Source organism: Kryptolebias marmoratus, linkage group LG13 (genome assembly GCF_001649575.2).
Source record: "Kryptolebias marmoratus isolate JLee-2015 linkage group LG13, ASM164957v2, whole genome shotgun sequence".
Lineage (NCBI taxonomy): Eukaryota > Metazoa > Chordata > Actinopteri > Cyprinodontiformes > Rivulidae > Kryptolebias > Kryptolebias marmoratus.
In genome coordinates this window covers 11,221,980-11,247,550 of record NC_051442.1, presented here as the reverse complement: position 1 = coordinate 11,247,550, position 25,571 = coordinate 11,221,980, and the positions used below count along the sequence as shown (strand labels likewise).

Here is a 25,571-nt window from a genome sequence, read left to right as displayed (position 1 = left end):
ATTTTCAGCCTGCACCAAGGCTGTGGGAAATAGGGGTACAGAGGGTGCAGCAGCACACACACACACCTTATAAGTGCAGGAGGACATGCCTTTCCAAATACATAATTAACGAATTAATGAAAAATAATAAAGTAAAAAACACACCTTTCTTAGCCTCAGAATGGCTAGATTTCATTAGTGCTGAATATGTTTATATCCCAATGATATTTTGATCAATCAAGTCTACAAACCAGCACTTTTATTGTAAATCTGTATGCAAATATTTGACGATCCTTGACTGTGTTCTGTTTATTAGCAGATTTTGATGTGAAACAGAAAAGCTCAACTTTTGGATGAAGCAAATAGTCTTGAACCTTTGTCTTTTTTTTTTTTGCACAGGAATGCCCTTCAGCAGGATCAATATAAGTGTTCATTAACTGTGACCCTTCAGCAACGCTACTGGCTCAATTTTGTTTTCTCATTTCATTTACTGAAAACAGCAGGAGAGGAGAAGGTCACTGGTAGGACAGTTTATCGCTTATTTGCCTGGAAAGGAACATATATTTTATCCAGATCAGCAAACAGTCTGTAAGCTGAGGAGGACAACAGCTTCTAGTCCCTCACCCACCCACAGGTCAGCCTTTATTGTCATCATATTGTTGGGCATATCTGAGACATGACAACTGTTTTCAATTTGAATCCTCTAAATTATCTTCAGAGGAATTACAGAAAATTATTTCTGTTCGTACAGACTTATTGTTTTAGCTGCAAATTTGTACACAGATAATTTTTTTTCAGTTTGCATATCTATCTTTAACATTAATTTATGTAAAATACTACTAAATACTAGCTCTAAATTTAAAATCTTTATTTCCAAATGTCAAAAAGCCAGCTGAATTATGAGCAGTCCTTAGGTTTTTCATTAGCTTGGCAGCCCGTTTCAGCGTCACTAAATCCCATCCTTCTCTGCCTGCTGTTGTCTGCTCCTTTCTGGCTCCTTGTCCCTTTTTCTTCTTAGAGGTTGCCAGCGAACGCAGCAGAAACAGACAAAAGCTCTGATGTGTTGGCAGTCTCATATCAAACAGCAAAACAGACCTCTTTTTTTCTTCTTCTTCCTCTTCTTCTTAGCAGGGCACAGTGGTCCTCAGTTTTGCTGATGTTCACAGAAAGCTCCAGTGGTATCAGCTGTTGTCACCTGACACCTCACTGCCAAGCAACCTCTACTTCTGCAGAGTGAGGAATTTCTCCACTACTGCAAATATGTGTGCAGTATGCAGTAAAAATTTGTAGCATGCAAACATAAACACATTTCTTTAATTGGTGTTTTTTTCAATGATCTCCCAGCTGAGTGTTTATACTGTTGCTGGCTTCTTTGTTGTCGCAACACCCATAAACTTTGTTGTTCGAGGTAGAAAATGTTCGTCTGCGTATGTGTGACTGTACGAGCACATGTTCCCATTGAAGCGGCTGCGTGTATGTGTCTCTGTCTCAGTGGGTGGTAACTGTTAAACTCCTCCATTTGGTGGGATTATTCCCTCAGCCGGCCCTGTGGGAGCAGCCATCAGCCCCGTCATCTTCGAGCAGAACGCTCTGCCTTCTGATGCTTTAATCCTTTCTTCCCTCTCTCCTCCCCGCCTTCTCCCACACTCAACCTCTTAACCCCGTCTCCCACTGACTTCTCCCCTCCCTCCCTTCTCTCTCGCTGTGGCTGTTGACGTTCAGCTGAGGTGCCTGAGACTCGGCGCACGCAGAGGTGGATGTGTTCAAAGCTGCGTCGGTGAAGTTCAGTGGCAACTTTCTGCTGCTGCTGTTCATCTTTCTAGAAGTGTTTTTAATCTAAACTAACAAACAAAATGCTCAAATATATTGCATATGTTCTTACAGGTCACACAACATCTGTTTGTAAAACTGCCATTTATCTATTAGAGGCAACTATGTCTGTCTGTTAGCAAAATATCTCATGAACCACTGGACGGATTTTAATATAACTCTCAATAAGCAAATATTGGATGTACGTCTACAACTGATTAACTTTTGGAGCTAACCCAATTCAAGATGGCCACCATGGTCAACAGACCTTAGGAAAGACAGACATGACTATAACTAATTTTAAAGATATTGAGGTAAAAGTTAGTGAGGTGGTAGCTGAGAGTATCCCCAATACATGCTATGAACACTACATATTTCACAATATTTTTGGCTAAAAACCTACCTGCTGCCTATCAAAGTCAATATTAATGGAACTTTTTTTAAAAATGCCAGTGACAACAAATAAATCTAACTCTTGTCGAGCCTAAAACTGCAGAGCAAAGTCAACTTGTACACAAAGGAAAGTTTTCTTTGCATTTTTTTTTTCTTTTGGTAAAAAAACAAAACAACTTTCTCTTTAACTGTCTCGTAACTGAAGCTAAAGTAGCATATTTGTTGTTTCTGATGTTATCACATTTTAAAAGCTCACCCGCGGCTGTCATGCAATGCAAACTGGTCCAAACAACTCTGACCTCGGCCACAAATTCCACCCATTTGGAATGAAGGAGTTTGTAGCGATTGTGTGAATTTTGCAAAAAGAAAAAAAAATAATAATAATAATGATAATCTGCTGCTTTACAAGATAAACTTTTTGACACCGAGGAGATTGGCACGAAAACATCATCAGAGGAATTTCACCAAAGGTTAGCGACACTGAGGCCAGAGATAAAATATATATATACCATATTGTGTTAAAGACCATTCTGCAAGTAAAAAAAAAAATAACAACCAGGATTTTGAGTGAAGCTTGACTTATTGTCATGCAGGGTGAACAGTTCGAGTTTAAAGGCTGGTTCACCGTTAGGCTGTTGTTTGACAGTGGGTGATAAAAGAAGTGAAGGTTTCAGACACGACGTGGAATCCCTCTGGAGAAGCCGCAAGCATGCAGCCTCGTCTGTAAGCCACAAATGAGTGTAACAAAAACTGATTTGCACTACATGAAGGCGAAGGAGGAAAATGAAGCAGACGTGAAGAAAATCTGTCAGATTTAAGAGCATTAAGTGTTCGGGGGCCTCCACTCCGATGATCCCATGTGACACAGCTCAGGGGTCAAAGGTTAGGTCAAAGGAGCCTAATGATTACTCAGTCTACCAGCCAACCGTGTCTCATAGGATGGGCACCATTTATGGCATCTCACCCCTGACCTTTAACAGAAGGTCTCCACAGTGTTCCCACAAAAAAAAAATCAGAAGTAGACAGTGTACCGGAAGGTGACCTTTCACCTCAGAGAACAGATTAAGAACAGAGACGTGACCTCCAGCACCGCAGGAGGTGACGTAAGGCCAAAGTGCAGACTAGATGTTTGTATTCATTTCATGGCAATAAAAAAAATAAATAAATAAAAAATCAAAGCCTTTCTAGATTCTGTAGAACGCTGCAACCGTGGGGGAAAAAACCAACAACAAGCATCCTCCAGAAATGTGACCACACTTGTTCTTCTCAGCAGTAAACTCAAAGCTACATGCCTAATGAAACAATAATAATATACCTGTGACATCTTCCAGTCACAGACACACAATACACACATGCCAGTAAAGTACAGCCTCCTCTGCTGACTCGTTGTTGCCGAGAGGAGGAATTTTTATCATTACCTATATGTAAACACTTTGTAATACCTTTGGCACCAACCTACGAGGGCGTGGTTGTGGGATTTATCGTCTTTTCCCACTATAGCTTATCAATAGCAGATCATCTCAGCAGGACTGGTTCATTGTGTTTTGAGGAAATGTCTACTTTGTAGAGTAAAGCCCTGACAAAATGGTTAAAAAAAAAGACACAACAGACATATATATTTTATTTTTTTTGCTGACACGAGTTTGACACTCCGGGCCTCAAGGCTCCACTTTTCCTGGAAGTTTGAAGTTTTTCTGCTCCAATGCGCCTGATTCAAACGGTTTAATCACCTCCTCACCAAACCACCAAGTTCTCCAGCAGCACGTCCACAAGTCATCCATTTAAACCAGGTGTTTCAAAGCAAGAACACGTCTAAAACACGCAGGAGAGCGGACCCCCGAGGAATGGAGCTTGACACGTGTGGTCCAAGGCGTCCACAAGAATGCTTCAGTTTTTTAAGACTTCCTTTAGATTTTGTTTGAATATAAAAGATGAAGAATATGTTCTGTTTTCTGTTGGAAGTCCAAAGAACCCCCATTTTGATGTTAAAAACATTAAAGTAAAAAGTTAATATTTAATCCACCTTATTTTAGGAAATCTGGGACAGACAACAGGGCCATCCTTCGGTCAACAGATAACTTCAGTTTCTTTTTTTCCTATTTTATTTTATTCTGCACGTTTCCACTACGATCTGAGCTTTTATGGGTTTTGTTGTGCTGTCGTGATCCCTTTGCCTTACTGTCAGCTGCACTAGTAGTCTCCATTATTCATCACCTCCACTCCCAGGCTATTTTTACCCGCTTCTGCAGTCGGTCTATCTTTCTTCCCATTGCCGATTGCATCTGTCAACACAAATACAGCTTTTAGCACTCTGCAGTTTTGGCCTGCTTCTGAGTTTCTGTCCTGTTCCTGATCACTGTTGGTACCCAAACACTTCTTTGTTCAGCAAAGAACAGATGCTGCCCCCTAGAACCAGTGGTTTTTTTTTTTCCTGATTTCTGATTTTATGTACCAGCGCGTCTGTACTGGTGACTTTTTACTTTTGCGTTTTTATAATCTTCTCGTCTCCAAAGGAAATCTTACATACAGTGTAAAATCTAATAAAGAGCAGAGTTAGATGGGTTTTCTTGCACCACATCTTGTTACTGTACATAAGTGATTATTACTATACAGCATTTCTCCAGAGCTGAACATTTTATGTATGAACTTAAGCTCCACAGACTCTGCAGTTCTCCTCTAAACTACTCCCCGCAGTGATAACTTCACCAAAGAGCTCCCAGTCTCTCGTTTCCCTGGGAGAAGATCAGAGTCGTGTCAGTTCACATCTACCGTCCCTGTGTGAAGTAAAAAGCTTTCAGAGTATGCAGTTTTTAGAAGTTGTGTACCAGCTATTTATGGGCAGAGATGAGTATGCTGCTTCTATGTGTGTTACTCTGTGCATGGTGTGTGTGTGTGGAGGGGGATTTTAGTTGGATTGGTGGTAGTGAGATTCTGTTTTCAACTCTAATTTCTAATCCAAACCAGGCTGTTATATTTTAGTAATCTGACTCATGATTCGTGTAAAGGTTTGTTTTTATACATGTCAGTAATTATTAATGAAACTTTGGATTTAAACTGCAGCCCAATACAATCTGTGTGCTTTTATACATATTAAAAAAAAAAACAATAGCTTTGGAATATTCAGTTTTATCTTAAGCCAGAATAGTGTAAAAATACAGGCTTTCTGTGTCTAACTGATGAATGTGTGATTGATTCATCTGTGAATTAAATATTTGACTCTCTCCTGCACTGTTATTAAGTTTAGCTGCGCCCTCTAGAGGAAGACAGTATAACACACAACACAGCCAATTTTGTCCGAATCACAACTTCCCAGTCAACATTGTTTATAGATTCAGTGATCTCCTACTCTGTAAATTGTGATTAATTAGCAATGGAGTCTATGGTTTACCAATCTTATAACACTTCTAAACATCAGGCAACAATACCTTTCAGAACATTAAACCCGTCTTGTCTGAAGCAGCTCCTTAATGTTTTCTTCTGCAAATATTAAACCTTTGAATTTCCTGGAGCTGTGCAGAGTACCACAACTAATTGATCACTCTTTATTAGATATGTTTAATATTTCTTCACACTCAACTGCTGTAAAACTACATCAGCACAAATCAAAACAGCTGTTTCTAATTTCCTAGCAAACAACTTCAGACGGACATTCCACGTTTACTGAGCTACTTGCTTGTCTCCACCTGTTAACTGTCAAAGGAGGCCTAGTTTGGTTGTAGGCTCATCATTAGGATCTTTTATTATAGCCAAACATTTGACATATTAGATCTAATTGTAATGTTTAAGTCAATTTCTTGCAACAGGTGTTGACTGTAGATAGTTTTCTCTCAGGTAGTAAGAATTAAACACCCAGCTGTGTATAGACCTTAATCTAAAAGCTGACTGTAAAGTGGCTTTATGACTATGTGGACGTGCACAAGCAGGCTAAAATGACAAATCTACCTGCTACTTAAAGAAAATCCAAGCAATCGTTGAGGCAGTCCCAGAAGAGAATTTTGACACTTAGCCACATGGCATCATGGAGAACCCAGTCAAGAAATACTGTGTGAAATTTGCTGACATGGTAAAGATCAGTAAACATTCAAGGGGAGGAAGAAGAAACAGAAATCATACAGGTCTTTGTTGAACTACTTTACTTGAAGAGGATACATCTGTAAAATTCTTTGTGCGTTACCAATTTTGCAGGACCAAAGCTAACATGTAGACATATAGACTCCATTTGAACATCTGTCACTAGAAACTGCCAGGGCAGGAAATGACATGTTCACCTAGTCGATAAAAACCCACAGAGTATTGAAAAGGACAAAACGGTTACATTAATTAGCTATGTTGGTCTCTTTAAGTGCAGCGGGGGAAAAATAGTTTCCAGTGCTAAATGAGACATACTGGGTTTACTGGGCAATGCCGATAACGCCACAGGCCAGACGTGCCCCCGCGTTACCGGTCTTCAGGCTTTCCTCATCTCCTCCTTTTCCTAGATCGTCTCTCTTCTCGTGGATCTAACAAAACAAAAAAGGTTTTCATAGATCTTTTAACATCAAAGCAACTTCAGGCTCAAACAGAGCTTCACAAATATTAAAACAGAGACCAGTTCTCCTTACCACAATGGTTCTGCCAATGATAGAATGGGGGCCTGAGAGTTTGATGAAAGAGTCCTCAATGTTTATCTTGGCAATATTATTTTCTCCTGCAGTCACATTACCCAAGTCTCCAACATGTCTAAAAAACAAAAAAAATGCTTCTTAAGCCATTATTCTTTGTTATGGACTCAAACATTTTCAAAAGGAACTGCGTAAAAATGCAAAAGCCGGAAACATCAAGTCTAAACTTTCTAGTCTGCATTCAACAGCAGACCCTCCAAGTTGTAAACAAGAAAAGGTCTAGGATGGCAAATACAGGAGCAAAAACCGAACCCTATACATTTACTAGGAGTTCAATTTCACCATTTTAATTATCTAGAGGATTACAGCTGGGTAAATTATACACAAGAGTCTGCGTTTTAAAACTATTTCCCATTTCCTGCATTTTTTTTTAAATGAATAGTTAATGTAGACTGTTGTCATTTTATTTTTGCAATGCTGACAGTTTAACAGAGTGCTTCAAAACAGATTTAGAGCTACTTTTTGCAACACTATTCAAGTAAATGTACGCTTCAGCTTTGCCTGCTCACATTTCTGTAGTTTAACTACCGCATCTGCAGCGCAAACCAGCATGTAATTCCTCTTTGTTGTTACTTCTGTCATGTTTGGGGTAGTAGGTGAGGTAAGAGGAAGCACTGACTTTTTTTTTTTTTTTTTACAGGTTCTGTTCAGGTTGTCCACACAAGAACATAACTGTGGCATTAAAAGATTTTCTCACTCTGAAACCTGGTTTTAAATAATACCGTTTAGGGGCTCCTAAAAATGGCCTTTCTGTGTACACAGGGTCTAATACTGCAAATAGTCACATTAAACTGTCACAAGAGACTAAGCTGAAATAAGCTACCTTTACTCCTTTCACGTGAATACAAAGCACATTCAGGCTAGTCACCAATTATATGAAAGACTTTCACACAAGACAAATTTAATCCAATCCATTTACACACTTTCCCTCCCAAATTCAAGTACATGCAATTGTGCACGAGTGTTCACCTTTCTTCATCCGTAGGACCACCATGATTCTTGCTGAAAGGATTGTAGTGAGGTCCTGCACTGATACACCCTGGTAATTGGAAAATATCATCAAACCCCTTTGAGAATCGCAGTTGGGAGTATGCAATTAAACCGTGGCAATTTTTGTAAACCTGGACAACGTACACTAGCTTACCATTTGTGTTATCTCCAAAAGCATGGACATGGAAACCATGCTCACCCGGGGCGAGGCCGCTGATTTCACCAGTCACCCTGACGGGAGCAGACTCATTCTAGGGACAGAAGGTGACAATACATAGCAAAAAGTGTTAAAATATCAGGGAGCTTTCATGATATGAAGGCGACAAAAAACAAAATGGTTCCCCTGCATGATGTTGTTTTGCAGTGCATATAAATCCCAGTAAATTAGGACAAACCCAGGTCTGATCTGTTCTTGTCAAGGCCAAATAAATGACCGAAAACACGAAGGACAGCAGGCAATGACTCAGCAACAAAAAATTAAAAATGGGGCAGATTACAGTCGCCCCCCAACTGAACGATTATCCAAGCACGTTCATGACGGTGCAACGTTAGTCTGAAACCTGATTTTGGGAGAAAAACAACAAAACAGGATAAACGAGGGCAGCGAGTAGCTCATGGAAGTGATTAGGGCGGCTGACAACTGGAGACGAAACCTGCAAACATGGAAGTTGTGCAACAGGCGTTTATCCATTAATCATTACCATTCCCCAGGCCGCAAAGGTTTAAAGGTTGTGACTTCGCCGATAAGTTTTTTTAATTTGAGCCATGCTATTGCCTGGGTAGTGTCAACGCTTTAGCAAAATTGATTTGGCGGAAAATAAAAAGGTTTTATGGAGAACTTACGTACTACATGCGCACTTACAACGCGCAATCAGATGGCAATTTGCAATAAATGTTGAGTAATCTATGCAAATCTGTGATAGTTTACAAACTGTAATTATTATCGACAACCTGTCACTTAGATGAAATATGTAGCTAACTAGGTGGCTATGCAGTGACCGCCTCTTGTAAAAACTGACGTTTTAACTAGCTCCTGAACCTAGCTAGCTTAGCACATTGAGCTAAAACCGCCTCGGTATAACTTATACTTAATATTTTCTTCTTGTCCTTCTCGCCGAGGAATACTTCGACAATTGTTGTGCAATCGAGCACAGCTTACCTCCTGCTCAAAATGAACAGTTCCGGATGTATCTCCAGCTCCTTTCAACACACAAACAGCTTTCGCCACCATCTTTGCAGCAACTCACAGACAGCCAGCTACTATCGCGCGTGCTGCTACGCCAAGGATCAGTTATGTACGTGCCTAATGGGCGGGCTTACGTCACAGACAACCAATGAGAATGAAACAAACCAAAAAGGGACATTTTGATTGGTTACAGACAATGACGTCGCAGGCAGCCTATCATGTGTTTGATATAAACACACAGAAGTTTAGTTGTTTTTTTGTGCATTATTTATATAACTGTTTGTACTATCAAGCTTAACATGATTATATCCACGCTATAAAATAAACTTTATTGTATATATAGTATACGTATTTACAACTCATCCAATATCAATCATTCAGCTTCCAAAGTAAGCAACTGGGGATAAGGCTTTTTAAATGTCTCACTGAAATAAAACTTAGAATAACTTGGTGGTAGGTGCAACAAGCACCATTATATTCTAATTTTTTTCCATATAACAATTTGAAGGAAGTAATTTGAAGAAAAAGGCCAACTAGCAATTTATAATAAACCCAAACCTAGTAAAACTATTATTTTCACCAGTTAAGAAAAAAAAGAAGACATGCAGCATTTTTTTTAACACTTTAGATTTTATATGACAAAAATCAACTAACTAAAATCAAAAATATAATCATGGTTTAGACACAAGATAAAATAAGCAAAACAGTTGGTACAAAAATAGTTTATTAAAAACAATTTCCTATGGCTGAAATATTGAAGATTTTACGTCCATGTCTTTTATATTTAAAAGAAACCATAGAAAGATCTGTCAAATTTCAAACCACCAGGAATTAAAAACGTTAACGCAACGGGCCTCCATTTATTTTTTTGTGTGTCAACGTGTTGCTTTCAGATAAACAAATCACAGATTATTAACAACTATTACAACAAGCCTTAAAGTTGTCAGTGATAAAAGCATATTTACAGCAGTGTCCTGGGCAGAACCCTTCATTTCATACATTACTTCTCTCACGGTTCTGTGGAAAGATATTCTGTGCACTTACTGATTCTGGGCTTCAGACGGGAACAAAAAGAGCTCATCCTCAGTGAAACAAAAACCGTGTTCGTAGGCTGTGTTTGTCAGAGGAGAAAAAATATATGTACACATTTTGTCTTTTTCCATGACCAAAACTAATTTATGAATTTGACTGACAGAGGAGAGAAATGGTTGCCTTGAATTCACAATTATAAACACCCTAAAGTCAGCTTTATGAAACAAATAAGGTCTGAAACAGATTTTCATCTCATTTGTCTGGTTTTAGATAACTTCTTTTCAAACAAAGCGTAAAGACAAAAATCAAACAACGAAAAGAAAAAAAAAAAAAAAAAAAGAGGTGATCTATATTCTCATCTTTGCATAAAATGCTAAAACTTTGACCCAGGACATTGTTTTTGTAAATGTTAAGAAAACCTGACTTGTTGCTTGTTTTGCAGGTTGTTTCTTTACCCTAAAAATATTTACGTAAACTACACTTTTTTCACGTCAAATAAATGTCAACTTGCACTTAAGTTTTGTCAAATTAACTTCAGCATGTTTCTTGTCAGACATAAATAACGATGCTTATTTTCCTGTATATGAATAGCTTTCGCTAAAAGAAAAAAAAATCAGCTGGTTGGAAGAGGGATCTTCGTGTTTTAAAACACATGTAAGTGTCATTTACTTCAAGCTTACACATAATGCATTACTTTTTTTTTTTTTTTAGAAATTATGAATATGTCTGAAGAATCGCAGTTTTGCACACCTATTTCTTCTTTATTCCTAATTTTGTGAAAATAAAATGCCTCGCGTAAAAAGCTTCTAGCGGTCAATATTTGACAAAATGAATTAAACACGTCTGATCACATTTAAATGACTGGGACTCCAACCGTGTTTGAGCCAAAATTCTTTTATCAAAGAAATAAATAAGTTTGGATCACAGCTTTGTAGTACTGCAATATTTAAAAAGTGAAGTTAAACGGATGGAAAAAAGTCACCATAGAATCAAAAGCAGGCATATTCCCAATGTGTACTGTTTTTTTTTTTTCTTTAAAATTCACAAGTTCATCATCATCCTTTAAACACATGCACATTTGTTTGCTTTAATTTGTTTAAAGTATTTTTGAATCGTTGCCTTCCTGCTTGTGACACTGAAATAAAGAGATGACTCTTAAAAATGCAAGACAAGGAAAAAACAGACAGAGTTTGATGGGACAACATTCAGTGTTTGACAGAATATTTTGGCAAAATAAGAAGAATTATTTATAAAATAATTTTCCTGCCATTCCATATTATAAGCATGTGAAGCTAAAAACAAATGTGGGTCACTGTGGTGTTTTTTTTTCCTCCTGTATGTATACAAACAATGCAATAAAATGCAGGGGTTTTTTTTTAAAAGAAAGCAAAGAAAATGTCAGGAGATGTTTGTTAAAGAAATGTGCTACAGCCCAGAAACTGTCAATTACCATCTGACAACCAATTACTAAATCGACTTTATCTGCGAGACTATAACAGTGGACAAAACCTTTAGTATCTTTCAGTTCTTCACAGTAGCCCCAGACTGTCGGCCTATGACGAGCCTTCTTTTTTTGTTTCTGTGGGCTCACTTGAAGCTGACTGTAGAGGCTCAGAGGGCACAGGTTTTTCTGTAGTAGTAGTAGTGGTGACCTCTGAAGGCAAAGCTAAATGTTCAGATTGTTCCTTCTTTTCAGAGGCTTTCCCATCTGGGGCTTTACTGGTGTCCATGGTAACCCCAGGTGTCACACGAGGCTGCTCCAGGCTGTTGAAGCTCCGAAATTTGTCCATGTTTTCCAGTTCGGCCAGTCGATCGTCCTTGTCCCACCTTGAGGTTCTCTCTCGTCGTTCTGACCGCCTTGGCTTGTCCCCTTTATTTTCAGGTCCTTTACCTTTGTCCATGTTTGCCCCTTCTCCCCTGTTTCTGTCTGCTCCCTCCCCCCTACCGCGATCTCGCTCCCCGTCATCACCGCGCCCCCGTTCTCTGTCCCTATCAGGACTGCCTCGCCTCTCTCTCCAATCCCGCCTACTTCTGTCCCGATCACGGTCCCGGTCTCTATCCCGATCTCTGTCTCTCTCTCGATCTCTGTCTCGCTCCCATCCTCCCCCACGGTGATTGCCTCCATCTTCCTGCCAACCTCCGTGTCTGTCTCTCCCGTCCATTTTGTCACCACCAGCTCCCCTCCCTCCGTCACCAAAAGAACGTCTACCCCCTCCGAAACCTCTGTCCCTGTCCCTGTCTCTATCTCTGTCTCGATCCCACTCTCGGTCCCTCTCCTGCTCTCGATCCCTGAATGCAGGCCTTTCTCCTCTAAATGGTCTGTCCTCCATTTCTTCTGGTCCTTCTAAGCCTCTGGGACCACCCGGTCTGATAAATGGAGGAGGAGGAGGGGTAGCTTGAGGGGGAGGTCCTTGCCCATGAGGGAAAGGAGCCCTGATATTGTGTGGAGGGGGCATCCCAAAGCCTCCTTTAGGTGGAGGGGGCTCGTGGCGTATCATCTGAGGGTGTGGCCCCCTGGGTATCATCTGTGGAGAATTAGGGGGCATAGTGGAGTGAGGTGGTCTTGGCCCGTGGGGAGGAGGGAAACGCTGCATGTGTTGTGGTGGTGGTGGTGGTGGTGGACCTGGGGGCCGCTGGAGCGGAATTATTCCAGGCCGTGCACCCAGCAGACCACCAGAGGGAGGTTGCATGTTCCCGGGATGACCACTTGGAGGACCACCTGGAAGACCAATCGTAGGTCCTACTAGAGGACCGCCAGGAGGCCCGACCAGAGGACCACCAGGAGGCCCAATCAGTGGTCGACCAGGAGGCCCAACCAGAGGACCACCTGGAAGACCTATCGGAGGACCACCTGAAGGATTAGGTAAAGGTACACCTAGAAGACCACCTGGGGGTCCAACTGGAGGAGTACCAACCTGGTTACCTGTTGGGGGGGAAAAAAACAAAGTGACATCATTCACAAAAGCACATTTATCTTTATAAGGGGGTTAAAAATATATACGCAAAATTAACCATCCTGGTCAACACCAACAGGAAAACTGACCGATGGGTCCCATCTGATTGTTGAAGATGTTGGGGCCCTCGTGGCCCTCGTTTTTCTTTCTGCCCAGACCTGCTGGGTCCTGAGGCGGCTCATCAACTCCACCTTTGGGAGGAGGTGTGGGACCTAAAGGCATAGGTCCTGAAGGAGGAAAACCTGAAAGAAGAGTGGCGAAAGGCATTAAGGTGCTATTACCTCAGTTTTATTCATTACAGAAATAAAAAACAAACAAATAATGAGATAATGTGACTTTTAAATTTTTGAAAAGGTAGACAAGAGCAGCTTGCTGTGGAGTTAATCTGAAGTATCACAAAACAATACATCATATCAAATCTGCTATGTTGTGGCAATCCTCTAATAAAAACTTGAAGAAACAGCAGCCTAACAGTGAATATATCTTCTCATTAATATTAAAGTCCACTACACTTTTATTTTGATCCAAACGACAGCTGCATGTTGCACTACCTGGAGGCATTTGCAAGGGGTTGAATCCAGGTCTGATAAAAGGAGGAGGGGGTATGCCTGGAGTGAAGGAAGGCGGCGGCATTCCGATGGGACCGGGAAAGATGGGAGGTGGTAGAGAAGCCACGCCCACCATTGGCTGCTGCATTGGGGAAACCTGAGAACATTTATAAAACTTTATTGTATACAAATGAAAAAGTTATGCTTCTTAGTGCAACGCAAGACTTAAATCATTCCAAATACCTACAATAAAACACATTTCACCCCAAATAATTTGTTTCAATCAACTGATAAGCAGAAGCAACTTCTTTTACCAGCTTTTAACAGGAGTGAAACTATACATCTCCAATTATATGCAGAAATATATTTCTAATTCTAGGAACTCCTTATACTCATCACATCTTTCATCTGTTGTCTACCTGTGCAGGAGGAGCAGCTATAGGTAGTACTTGAGTCTCCTCAGGCTGCTGCTGCTCAGATCGGCCATTGTGAGTGGGCTCCTCGAGGTGGTCAAAAGTCTTTCGGACACTACTCCACTCTAGAAAAAAACAGCCATTCAAGTTAAATCAAATTACCATACAATAAACCAAAGGTTTAATTTGCTAAAGTCGTCATTTGGTGCATTAACCAGCACATAAAGCATTTTCTTTGTAAGATTGTGTTGTTCTACTGTGGTGAGAACCGAGACAGGAATGCACAAGGTGCTGTTCTGTTCATCAGAGACATTATACAACAATTTTTTTTTTCAAATTTTATGAAATCTGTTTAAGAGGGAGAAAGCCTAAATCTGTTAAGCAGACCCTCTAAGAAAGCGTTGCCAAAAGATGCCCTCAGCCAGTGGTCTTGTAATTCTGTTGAAGTCGTTCTCACAGTAAATGGCGTGGTTATATTTGATTTCTTACATTTTCTGTGGGTTTGTTCCTTTTTCTCTCTTTTTACCTGGTGATAAGGTATCCACATCCAGCATTCCTCCTTCTTTCAGCTCCTCTAACTGGTCCTCTCTGACTTTAGACCAAGGTATGTAGGTGACACCCAGCTCTACATCCCAGTACTGTTTAAACTCAGGCTTTATGCCCTTGTTCAAAGCCCAAGCAATCTGACAAGAAATAAAAATTCACTAGTTTATGTATCAATTTGTTTCTGAACACTTTTTTTAGCACATTATAAAAGAAGAATCTATCCTGATTACACACCTTGATGGCTTTCTGATTAACTTTAAAAGATCCTCTACTGAGCTTCTGCAGAGCTCTGAAAGCATCTTGCCTGTGGATCATGACGATATAAGCACAGCCACGTGGAGGGATCATCTTAAAGCAAAAGGAGAAAAGACAAAGAATTAGAATTTTATCTAATTTGGGTCCAGTACTTTTTAAAAATCAGGTAAACTAATTTGAACAATAATAATGTAAGGTAACAAATCTATTGACTTTTCCAAACACTAACAATATTGTTTATGTTTTTCTACACCTATAGGAAACCTCCAAAGGTGATATGTGAATGCTATTATTACTAGATTACAATGAGGTCATAAAATCTGGATTTTATCAGATTAGAGCCTCATCGAATTATAATATAAGTGACTAAAGACTAACATTTAGACTTAAAACTTTTAAAAACAATTTTAAAATCGGACTCTGGGAAAAGAAAATCAGAATAATGTGTTAGAGAGACCGTTTTCATTTTATACTTGTCATTATTAATCTACAGAATGTGTGAACTCAAATAAAAAAAGGTGCAAACGAATATAACTCAGGTTATAAATCTCATTATCCTAAACTACACATTACTGAGTAAAAGATGTTATCAGAATTGTTAAATATTGTTTCGTGTCCAACACACAAGCTGCTGAAAGCTTATTCCAAAACAGAGTTTCACATGAAAAAGGTAGTAAAGAAAAAAGTCAAACTACTGTTTTTGACTGGTGGGATTTAAAAACCATCACCGAGTCAGATACCCATTTAATCGGTAAGTTCTCTTCTTGACTGTTTTTGTATTTCACATTAATGCTGAAGTCAGAGTTCGATCAGCAAAAACAGGTCCACATAATTCGACTTACATTGATGGATTCTATTTGCCCGAACTCCTCCAGCAAAGAGGCAACATCTTGCTGCTGTGTTCTCTTGTCCAGCTGACCCACCCAGAGAGTTGTACTACAAACTGAAAAATACACACAACATTTTGATGAACAAACACAAAACAACATATGATGAAACCTAAAAGACAATTATATGATTTCAACAAAGGAAAAGAAGAACACAATGTGCAGATGTCACTGTTGATTTCAGTCTTTCGTGGTTGTCACGCAGCTGTTAACATCATGACTCACCGCTGAGTGTCTCGCTCTTGGGTGGCGGCAGGCCTTTCTGCCGCCGTTCTCTCTCCCTCTCCCGCTCTCTGCGCTCCTGCGAGCGGGAACGCGGTGAAGAGTGACGGCGGTCTCTGGAGCGAGATCGCCTGAACCTGGACCGCCGCGTACGGGAGTTGGACCGGGACCGCCTCCTCTTTGGAGACCTGGAGGTAAAGAAAGTCACGCTTTTGGTATTCAAAAAAGGGTGCCACTAGAACCATAGAAGGAAAGCAATATGTGGGGGGGGGGGAAACATGGTATGAATGAAGAAACCATATATGAAACTACTTTCTTTTCCGATTCTCACCTGGAGCCTGAGTGAGACCTTCGACCATGTCGGCCATCCCTCATTGATGAATGGTCCATATCCACGGAGGAATCCTAATAACACAAATAGGAGGCATACTCTGATATATTGCAAGCTAAAGCACATTCAGAATAGCATCTTTCATTACGACACAATAGCATATGTATCAATACCAGGAACAAGGCAACTTTTTACCCCCTTAAAGTATGTCTGATATAATTTTTAGCCTACCTGGGGTACATTTTGAGGAGGATACACCCCTAGGAAACCTGGAGGCCCAGTGGACCCAGGAAGGGGCTGCCCTGGCAGACCATGGCCCATAGGGGGCATCACAATAGGGAAGCTTTGACCTGGCAGCACCCCACACGCCTGCAGCTGACCATTAGGAGGCAAAGGAACCTGAGAAAGAGAAATGTAATTATCATTGAGCTGATGGAACAAGCTGTATCACAGCAGTTTATCGGAAAAGAGATTCATCCCTGTCTTTTTCCTGCACATATTTTCTTTTCTTTAAGGGGTGTAATGAACTCCCACCAGAAGGCAGCATTATTGTTTCCTTAAGAGCGAGCAAAGATTCATGGATGGATGTTTTAGCACAATATTTATGTCATCATTACGTCTTTCGATGCTCATTTGACACCTGATCGTTTTGTTTAGTCACAAACATTTATGGTGGATGCTGAACTTATTGTGGGGGTGGGATGCAAAGCGGGGGGAAGACACACTCGCCGACATATAACTTCTTTGTTTGGTACAAGGTAACAAAAGCTTTTCACTAGGCGACTGCTTTCTCTGGATGCGGGATGTATCTGCCAGAGCTGTCAGAGGAAAACCCTGGAATCACTTTCTACTGATGCTGATAACATCCTTATAACATCCTTGGGGTGAGACAGAACACTGAGATCAGCTTCTCCTCTATTTTTGCCCCCATCTTTGTTGCGATGTGTCAGATTTCACTAGTGTCGATCGCACTGAAACACCACCCAAAATGAACTTGTTTAAACTTCAGCGCAGCATATTATTTTACATTCTGCAGCAGCTACGGCTTAAGAGATAAGAACGCAGCTGCTACTGCCTCCGATAGAAGAGAAGCATCAGCAAGTGACCCAAAATAATCACACACAGTACTGATGACTGACATATCCTGGCTTATTTAAATACAGACTTAAGCCAGAACTTAAGTATCCTAGCTCCTTAACCTCTAATTTTCTCACTTTCGCTCACTGAGCTTCAAGCTTTGATAACGTCTGGTGTTATAATCTATGCAACTATTAATTAAACAAATCCTACAATGCTTGAAGTGACACAAAACTTTTTAAATCAATAGCAAATAAGGAAAAAAAAAACAATTATTACTTGTTGAGCAAGATCTTGGGAAATATTCATCATCTGTGTGTTAAAGTGCTCCATGTGCTGGGGAAAGGCTGGAGGCTGTTGCATACTGTGATAGAAAAAACAAAAACACTGTCAATATTTATAATTTAATTTTTACAAAACTTCACTTGTTCTAATCACATATGTGCTGTAGGTGTATTATTGATACTAGAACTGGACTTACAAAGGAGGCTGTGAAGAGATCTCATCCTTCTTAGGTTCTTCCCCAACTTCTGGTTCATCGTCGTAGTCGAAACGATCCAGAAGCTTCTAAGATATAACACAGATATTTCTTTAAGAACTTAAACATAGCATTTTTAACATTTGCTAAAGTCCATTTTTTTTTATCAATAAAACACAAGCCAAGCATTACAAGTGAGTAACTATTAACTAGTTTATTGTGATATTTGAAGCTGCTGAGCAGTGTGGTGCACAGAAACACAAAACCACACCATCACCTTGTCAAAAGCCGTTTTCTGCTGGGTCAGCTGTGAGGGGAGGGGAGGTTGCGATGAGGGGACAGGAAGCTGTGGTGACGGAACCGGAGGTTGTGGCACGACTGTGCTCAGGCCAGCGGAGATGTTCTGGACTGGTGCTTGAATGGAAGGCGGGGGAGGCTGCGGATTGGTTTCAGGCTTCGTCGGCTGCTGCTGGAAGTTCTGGAGCATCTGCTGAAGCTACAGTCCAGCGACAGTCAGCAGATGTGGAATTGCGGTTTACGAAAAAAGCGCGGGCAGCGACAACGACAAAACTAAATGACTGGAGCTAATGTCGGTCTGCATTAGCGCAAACACACCTGCTGACCCTGTGAGGTCTGGAAGAGCTGCGCCACAGCTGCAAAGGCGTCAGAGTTGTGCAGCTGAGGAACTGATGTTGCGGTAGAGTTGGCTGTTACCACGGTAACTGGCTCTTTGGCTGGAGGTGGCGAGGAACCTGAAAACAAGAGGCACAGCTTGAGCGTCTGCGCCATAAAGATGCTTTTAAATGTCAGCATCACCCACCCACCGAATCCTCAGCAGATCAACAGCACATTACAGGACGCATCGAAAACACGTTGATTCATAGCAGCTTTGAAGAGAAGCTAATAAAGTTTACCCAAAAAACTTAAAACAAGGAAACCGAACCAAGTTTTACCTGTAAAGCTGTGTTTATATATTTATTTTAAAATAAGAAATGCCAGTACAACACCCACAATTAGGGGTGTGCCTTATTGTCTCGTTTATGGTAATACCGGGGGATTTTTTTTGACACAGGTGAAAAACTTAATATTGAGATATCGTATGATGACGTAATTTAACTGAGCCTGACCTGTGCGGCGCGAGGCGCTATGTGGTCCACACTTCTTACCAGTTGGTGGCGGTAATGCTTTGTATAGTTGTATGCCAACCGCCAATAAAAACCAAGAAGAAGAAGTGCGAGGCACTGCAAGCATGACTCGGAAATACCTCCTAAGAGTCCTGACTTAATTCCAAACAAAAAAGGAGCCACTTCTGTTGTTTGGAATTATTTTGGTTTTAAAATAGAAGATGTGGATCAGACCGCCATATTTTGCAAGTCATGCAAGCATGTTGTGTCAAGAAAGGGTGGTAACACGTCAAATTTGTTTATGAAAAGTTTTTTTTTTTTAAACTGTTTTGAAGTTGCATATTCAATTGGGCAAATCCAACAAAAAAAAGCAGAAAATGTGGAATATCATCTGTGATCTTGTTATATATCGTGATATCATTTTTTGGCGATACCGCCCACCCCTGCTCACGGTCCCACACATTACCGGGCTCATCTGTGCTTATGATGGATGCAGCACCACTGCCAGAGCCAGCTGCCATGTCCAGGAGGGGCTGAATAACTTCAATCTTAAACACGCCGTTCTTCTGCCACAGGTTCAACACTCGCACAATCTTGCTCTACAGATGAAAATGTAAAACAAACAAAAAATTTTTACCAAATTAGGCTGTAACGTTCCAGTTTTTCCAACATCAAAATAAAATGTCCACCTGTTCTACGGGATCTTACCCTGTCCTCTATGGGGCAAAGGCAAAGGTTCTCAAATGTTCCTGTAATGTTTTTGGTGAACCTTGGACCAAATACATCTTTGTCTGGTCCAAACTGGTGTCTGGACTGCCTGACAATGGAATCCACCACATACAGACCCGCCACCTTATACTCGGGCTTACACTGGAGAAATCAGACAAAAGAAGAAGAAAAAGAAAAATTCACATGAGACTTCAGATTATAATATCTCTCAATGATGAACTGGTTTGTAAAATCACGGTAAAAAGAAGCTCTGCTTACCTTTTTGATAAACTTTTCAACGATCTGGACCACATGTTTGTAGAGCTGAAAAAAAAAAAGCAAGAAGTGAGTGTGTTTTTAATCAAGGCAAAAAAAAACAACTTTAGAGACAGAGAATTCAAATGAAATAAAAATGACTCTTCAAATGAACAAAGGGGCAAAGCTCATTCTTACTTTCATAGCTTTGATGGCTGATTTGGTGATGGAGATCATCTTCGCCCGAGATATTGGCGGCTTGGAGTCCATCAGTGAGAATAACTACACAAAGTAAAGAGATGAGATGGAAAATCAGAGAATAGAAATTAGAACGCAATTAAAAATAACCAATTAGTTTAACATCCTGGTTGTTGTTCCATTGCATTTGTTCTTCAGACCTTAACACTGATTTATATCAAACAGACACAAGACATGTTCCTTAAATCTCACTGCCTTCATAGGAACAAGTGGTAGATCTCCACGAAATGTCCCATTTTCTACAGGAAATCTGTTGTCTAAACTCGTATTTAAGAGCTACTTTTTAGTGTCTAAAAGGTCAACAACTGATTTAACTCAGTTGCTTGATGGATGGGAAACTACCTGGTTGAACAATTCAGATTTACAGAACACTGACTTTTCAGACGCGGCTTAAAATACAGCTTCTTCGTTTGTGTCTCCACCTACTGCTCGACCTCTAATTTTTGAGTCCCTCATTCAAAGAGACACACCCCACAGTCCAAGTTGGACTGAAGTCATTTTTACACTACAGCCCCACAATATAACAGCAAAAAACAATCCAGATTTAAAGTTGCAGGTCAACAGGTCACAAACATTGAATTTAGACAATGTAAAAACAACTTCCACCTCTAAAAAAGAGGGGGCACAATTTGCCTCATTTTGTTCAGACTTCAAGTGAGAATCTACGACCCAAAACCACCTAAATAACAAAACATAAAGGAGGTAAAGTCTTTGCCTTTTTAAACCTGCCCTAGCACTACTATAGGTATATCTTAAAGGTGAGTTTTAACCAAAGCCACTCTGAACTTTTATCCCCTGGATCTTATTTAAATGAGATTTCTGCAATATTTTAGCCCTGCTTTGTTGTATTTCCACCAAAGTCTAAGGCAGATAAGGGTAGATTAGGCACATTAAGTCAGCTGATGTGTGCCGCTCTTCCTCAGTACTGCCGCCGAAGAATAAAAACAAAAAGTCCACAGTGACCACTACAAGTACTGTAACTTGTATTACTATCGTACAGCAGAGTCGTACAGTGGAAACACTTTACAAACACTTTAACTCGGCCACAAATGCTCGTTCAGCTGCGTCTGTGGCATCAGAGAGAGGAAAACCAAGCAGCGACTCAAAGCAAAGACACATTAAGCTCTGATTGTTTCCCAGCAGTTAAATTATAATGACACAAATGGAATCACAACAAATTCAGTGCAAAACGTACGTTAAAAAGAGTTCTATTGATTAAAGCTGGGAGCCTGGAAGAAACCCCCCTACCTCCGTCCCTGACACACACACACACCCCAGGAGCAGTGTGCCTTGGTCACTTTAAACTTAAAATATATTAATGATCCACATTCCTAGGGGGGTAGTGGTTGTGCTTATTTGTGCCTCAGAATGTAAAGGCTGTAAAACAATTTAGGGGTTTAATGATCTCAAACAGTGCTGTGTCCATAGCTGCTTGAAGCTGCGTGAACGACTGAATTTGAACATTTGTGTTTTTGAACGATGCTAACAGTTCCTGTGACACAATTTCAAATTTCCATAAATTATGAGTATTTTTGAAAATGTACAGGGTCTGCCTATGGTCATGCTGAAATTAAAATTTAAAGGTGGTAGGAATCCGGTCCCCCTGATTTTCTTAAACCGTGCATACGGATTTGCAATCCATTCCCTGGGTTTGTTAAAACTGTGGGCATGAATTCAACGTCCGTTCACTCAGATTAGTTGATTTGTGTGTTATTCTGTCGTGATGGCATGCAGAAAATCAATGTTTGGCTTCAGTAACGTGAAAAGGTCGGACAAATTCTTATTTCCAGGCCCACTAGCTTTCTAACAAACCACTGTAAACCTACAAACATCAACTGCAGTCAAACTGCAGAAATGTAGGCAATACATTACAGCCCAATTTCAATCAAAAACAAATCACACACACACCGAACTAAACAAGTGCTGGACTGTCAAAGTAGCCGTAAGATAAAGTTTTCCAAAATTAAGCAAACTGGCATGATTCTAATTTACTGTTGGATTGGCATTAAAAGGATATATAAACGTCTAACTTATAGATGTCAGATGTGATTTAGATGAAAACATTTCTTGGGATGTTTCAGAAATAATACAGCCTGATTTTGCAGTTTGTAGACTGTCTCTAAACCCTCGTCTCTCTGGCTGTGCACTATTTGCAGCTCACGTGACAAAGCGGCAAGCAGAGTAGGTGAAGTCTATATTTCACTTCAAGTGGCGTATTCATCAACTGAATGCTCCCTGTGACTGAAGAAGCTTCCTGTAGTTGTTTGGCTTTCAAGCAGTGAGTGAGTTCTGGGTGTTGTTATTTTTTGTCTGTGCTGCACAGTTATGTTGCTGGTTGTTAAATGACACCATAAACTTAGATCCCGCTGATCGGCCATCCCTGGTTTAAGGTGACACCTCCTCCCACAGGCAAACCATTTACGAGGACAGTCCTCATGTCTTCCACCCGGGGTCATCGCCCGGCTGACTCAAAGGGAAGACGCCCACATCCAGTGTCGTGTTTCCATCCATGTCCCGTCCACACTGAAAACGAACCTAGGCACAACAGCCAAAGTCTCTGCAAATCTGCACTCACAGTTACCTAAACTGAGGAAGCAGATTCTTATGACCACAAATTAGTGGAAAAATGAAGAAAACAGCAAAAACAAAACAAAATCCTGGGAGTACTCGACCAATCAGGAAGGTCTGGGGTCCCTCCCACTACATGGCCTAAGCCTGGGCTGTTCTCTGAATCAAAATGTCTCCTCCTGAGATTCGCTTTTTCCTGAGACAACCAAACTAATTCAATTTCAGAGGCAAATTTATGCGTCATGCTTGGCTACACTTTGTCAGACAACTAACAGTAATTACCATTTATTAACAGCAACTACTCGAGTATCAGACAGAAAGTATTATAATTTAAATGAAAACATTGCTTACAAAACAACTTGGAGAACTAAGATCTGAACTGGATGGTTGTATATGGTTATAAGCCAATGATTATCATTCAGTCACTGTTCGATCATGAAAGCGCTGCTATGAAGTTTAGAGTTTAAATCGTTAAAATAGCTGCTAGCAGAAACGAGAAAACACCAAGAAATCCAACACACGGGAGCTGTTTTGATTGTAAGCATGATAGGGATAAATCCATAGGCCTTAGCTTGGCCCTGCCTCCTCCTTTTATAAACACATGATCTGCGTAAATGACAGAAGTTAGCTAAGAACACCTATAATTGTGGCAGTGGCACTTTAGTTTAATTCAGTGTATGTTTGCTGCAAGCAGCACACACCATGATGCTGGCATTCCCAACTTACTCCTGCTAGCTAACAACACGACGGAGGACAGTTAAATTGCAACTGACTGAATCGTGTTAGCTTGCAAAAAGATAGAAAATCCTGGCAATCGACTCGGTAGCATTACTCGAACTGCAGCAGTACGAGATAAACCCAAAAGTCCTCAGACTATAGCCGAAGATGTTGTGCAGCTAGTACAGGGCCTCTGGTCCGACCTGCTCAGGCTAGCTCCACCGCATCACAGCGGCTCCACCATGGCCAGAACCTCCAGACACGGCGGGGTTCGGGCTCTCTGCGCGCGGCTTACCTCCTGGTTAAAGGCGTTGACGGCCTCCATGGTGGCCAGGCGTCCCGGGCTCTTCCCTCGACTCCCGAATCCCTGATTACAGCGATGTATGCTCAAGGAAGGGTCGGCACAACATGTCCGCTCCCCGGTGGCTAACGCCAGTTAGCCTCGCATTGGCTGCTGTCGGGTCGGCGGGCACGGCAAAGCATGATGGGAGTCTGGCGTTGTCGTTCTTCTTCTGTCCGCTGGGTGGCGCGGCGCTCAAACAACACAAGACCAGTGGGTTTGTTGTCGTCTTTCAAGCTGAGACCTCTGAGGCCAAGGCAAAAATATAGGCTTTAAGTAAAGATAGCAAAAATCATTGAATGTTTTTTTTAAGCTATTGTATTATAGGATTAAATATCTGTCATAAAGTGTTGACAGTTTTACATGTTAGAGCAAAGAAAAAGACCCAACTCCAGTTTTTAATCAAAGACAAGCCTTTCCTTTTTATTGTTACCCCAATGACTTTACATATTTTTGTAAAACGACTAATTTCAGTGACTAGTAATATTGTAATTCATGACACGTGTACAAAACTGGACTCTGAAGCATGTTGCTGAGGGTATAAAAAACAACAAATGCATTAAAATGTTTACACTTTGGAATTAAAGAAGTAGCTAACAGGCAAACAAACGTCTCTCACAGACTGCATTATTAGTATCGTTTGTCACAGATGTTTTATTTGTATATGTTCAGATGTTATATTTTACTGACTTGCATACAATTAAACAGAAAAGCCTTTTAATTGTAGTTATGAATATGAAAAATATTCATTTTTCTTGTTCATTTTCGTCAAAGAGCTGCTGGAGAAGGACTAAAGAGCCGCATGTGGCCCCAGAGCTGTGGTTTGTAGACCCCTCTTATAGGGACATTTTGTGATTATACACAGTGTAGAAGACCTTCTGGGCTTTACAGTGATGTCAGATTTATGATATTGGGACAAATAGAACATCTGAACTTCCTTTTAAACGTGGCAGATCTTTTAAATTTTTATTGAAATGAACAGTTTTCTTTTACTAAAATTTGATTTCTTTTCATAATATTCAAATTGTTTCTTCAAAATTGAAGTCTTTAATATTCACTGTTTACTGTTGTAATGCATTTATTATCTTGTACCATCAACACACCATGGACTGCAGATGAAAATGAGCCTGTATGGCTGTATCTGACATATTTGTAAGATGCTCTTATATTGTAGTCATATTGAATTAATGTGCCTTGACCTTCTTTTCAACCAACAAATAAACTAAACTAATTTACTGCAATTTAATGTAAACTAATGTCAGCCCTTTGATAAACTGCTTTTATTCAGTGAGCTTTCAGGAGTTGTCACTGCTCATTTTAAACCTTTTTCTGTCTTTCAGGAGGTAAAGATTTGACTGAAGCAGATGATTTTTCATCAGAACAGATTAAAATAAAATCTGTCTTTGAGCTGTCAACAGATGTAGTGGAGGAACTGAGGGGGAAAATGAGGAGGATAAATCAACTACTAAAGATTCAAAATAGGAGAAAAACCAATTACTTTGATCTACGGACCCTTTTGTGTATTTGGTGTGCATGTCCATGCATTTAATGACACATTTGCAAAAAAAGTACTAAAATGTACAGTCATAAAACGACCCAAAACATAAGACAATTTTATATAATTTAGAATGAAAAAACTATATTGTCATTATTACATCATGATTCTGAGATCAACAAGTCAAGATGTCCACTACAATGGACAAATACTAAAAAAGAAGAAGAAAAAGACACAAACTAATATAAAACCCAACATCTACCAAGTGTTTTAAACAAAACTGAAATGTGTTTGCTTTAAAAAGCCAAACGAGTTAATTTAATGTAACTTTTATAGCCATGAAAT

At 40.3% G+C, this 25,571-nt stretch overlaps 2 protein-coding genes across 3 annotated transcripts; both read right to left on the bottom strand.

The window, feature by feature from the left end:
- Positions 1–6,297: 6,297 nt before the first annotated feature.
- Positions 6,298–9,146, bottom strand: sod1 (superoxide dismutase 1, soluble). Its single transcript, XM_017417951.3, has 5 exons — positions 8,992–9,146; positions 7,987–8,083; positions 7,812–7,881; positions 6,783–6,900; positions 6,298–6,680 (listed from the first exon to the last, which is right to left on the bottom strand). The coding sequence occupies exons 1-5, from the start codon at positions 9,061–9,063 to the stop codon at positions 6,573–6,575; spliced, it is 465 nt and encodes a 154-aa protein (XP_017273440.1). The 5' UTR covers positions 9,064–9,146; the 3' UTR covers positions 6,298–6,572.
- A 1,524-nt stretch (positions 9,147–10,670) lies between these two features.
- Positions 10,671–23,861, bottom strand: scaf4a (SR-related CTD-associated factor 4a). Of its 2 annotated transcripts, none has more exons than XM_017418222.3 (19): positions 23,687–23,861; positions 20,047–20,130; positions 19,873–19,917; positions 19,594–19,755; positions 19,352–19,484; positions 18,377–18,513; positions 18,039–18,257; positions 17,765–17,847; positions 17,563–17,647; positions 16,438–16,605; positions 16,207–16,280; positions 15,879–16,063; positions 15,609–15,709; positions 14,746–14,859; positions 14,492–14,648; positions 13,972–14,090; positions 13,556–13,709; positions 13,094–13,246; positions 10,671–12,973 (listed from the first exon to the last, which is right to left on the bottom strand). In XM_017418222.3, the coding sequence occupies exons 1-19, from the start codon at positions 23,714–23,716 to the stop codon at positions 11,604–11,606; spliced, it is 3,573 nt and encodes a 1,190-aa protein (XP_017273711.1). In that variant the 5' UTR covers positions 23,717–23,861; the 3' UTR covers positions 10,671–11,603. The 2 variants fall into 2 exon arrangements, with proteins under 2 accessions (XP_017273711.1, XP_017273710.1); XM_017418221.3 differs by having other exon boundaries at positions 17,765–17,850; positions 23,687–23,860.
- Positions 23,862–25,571: the final 1,710 nt, after the last annotated feature.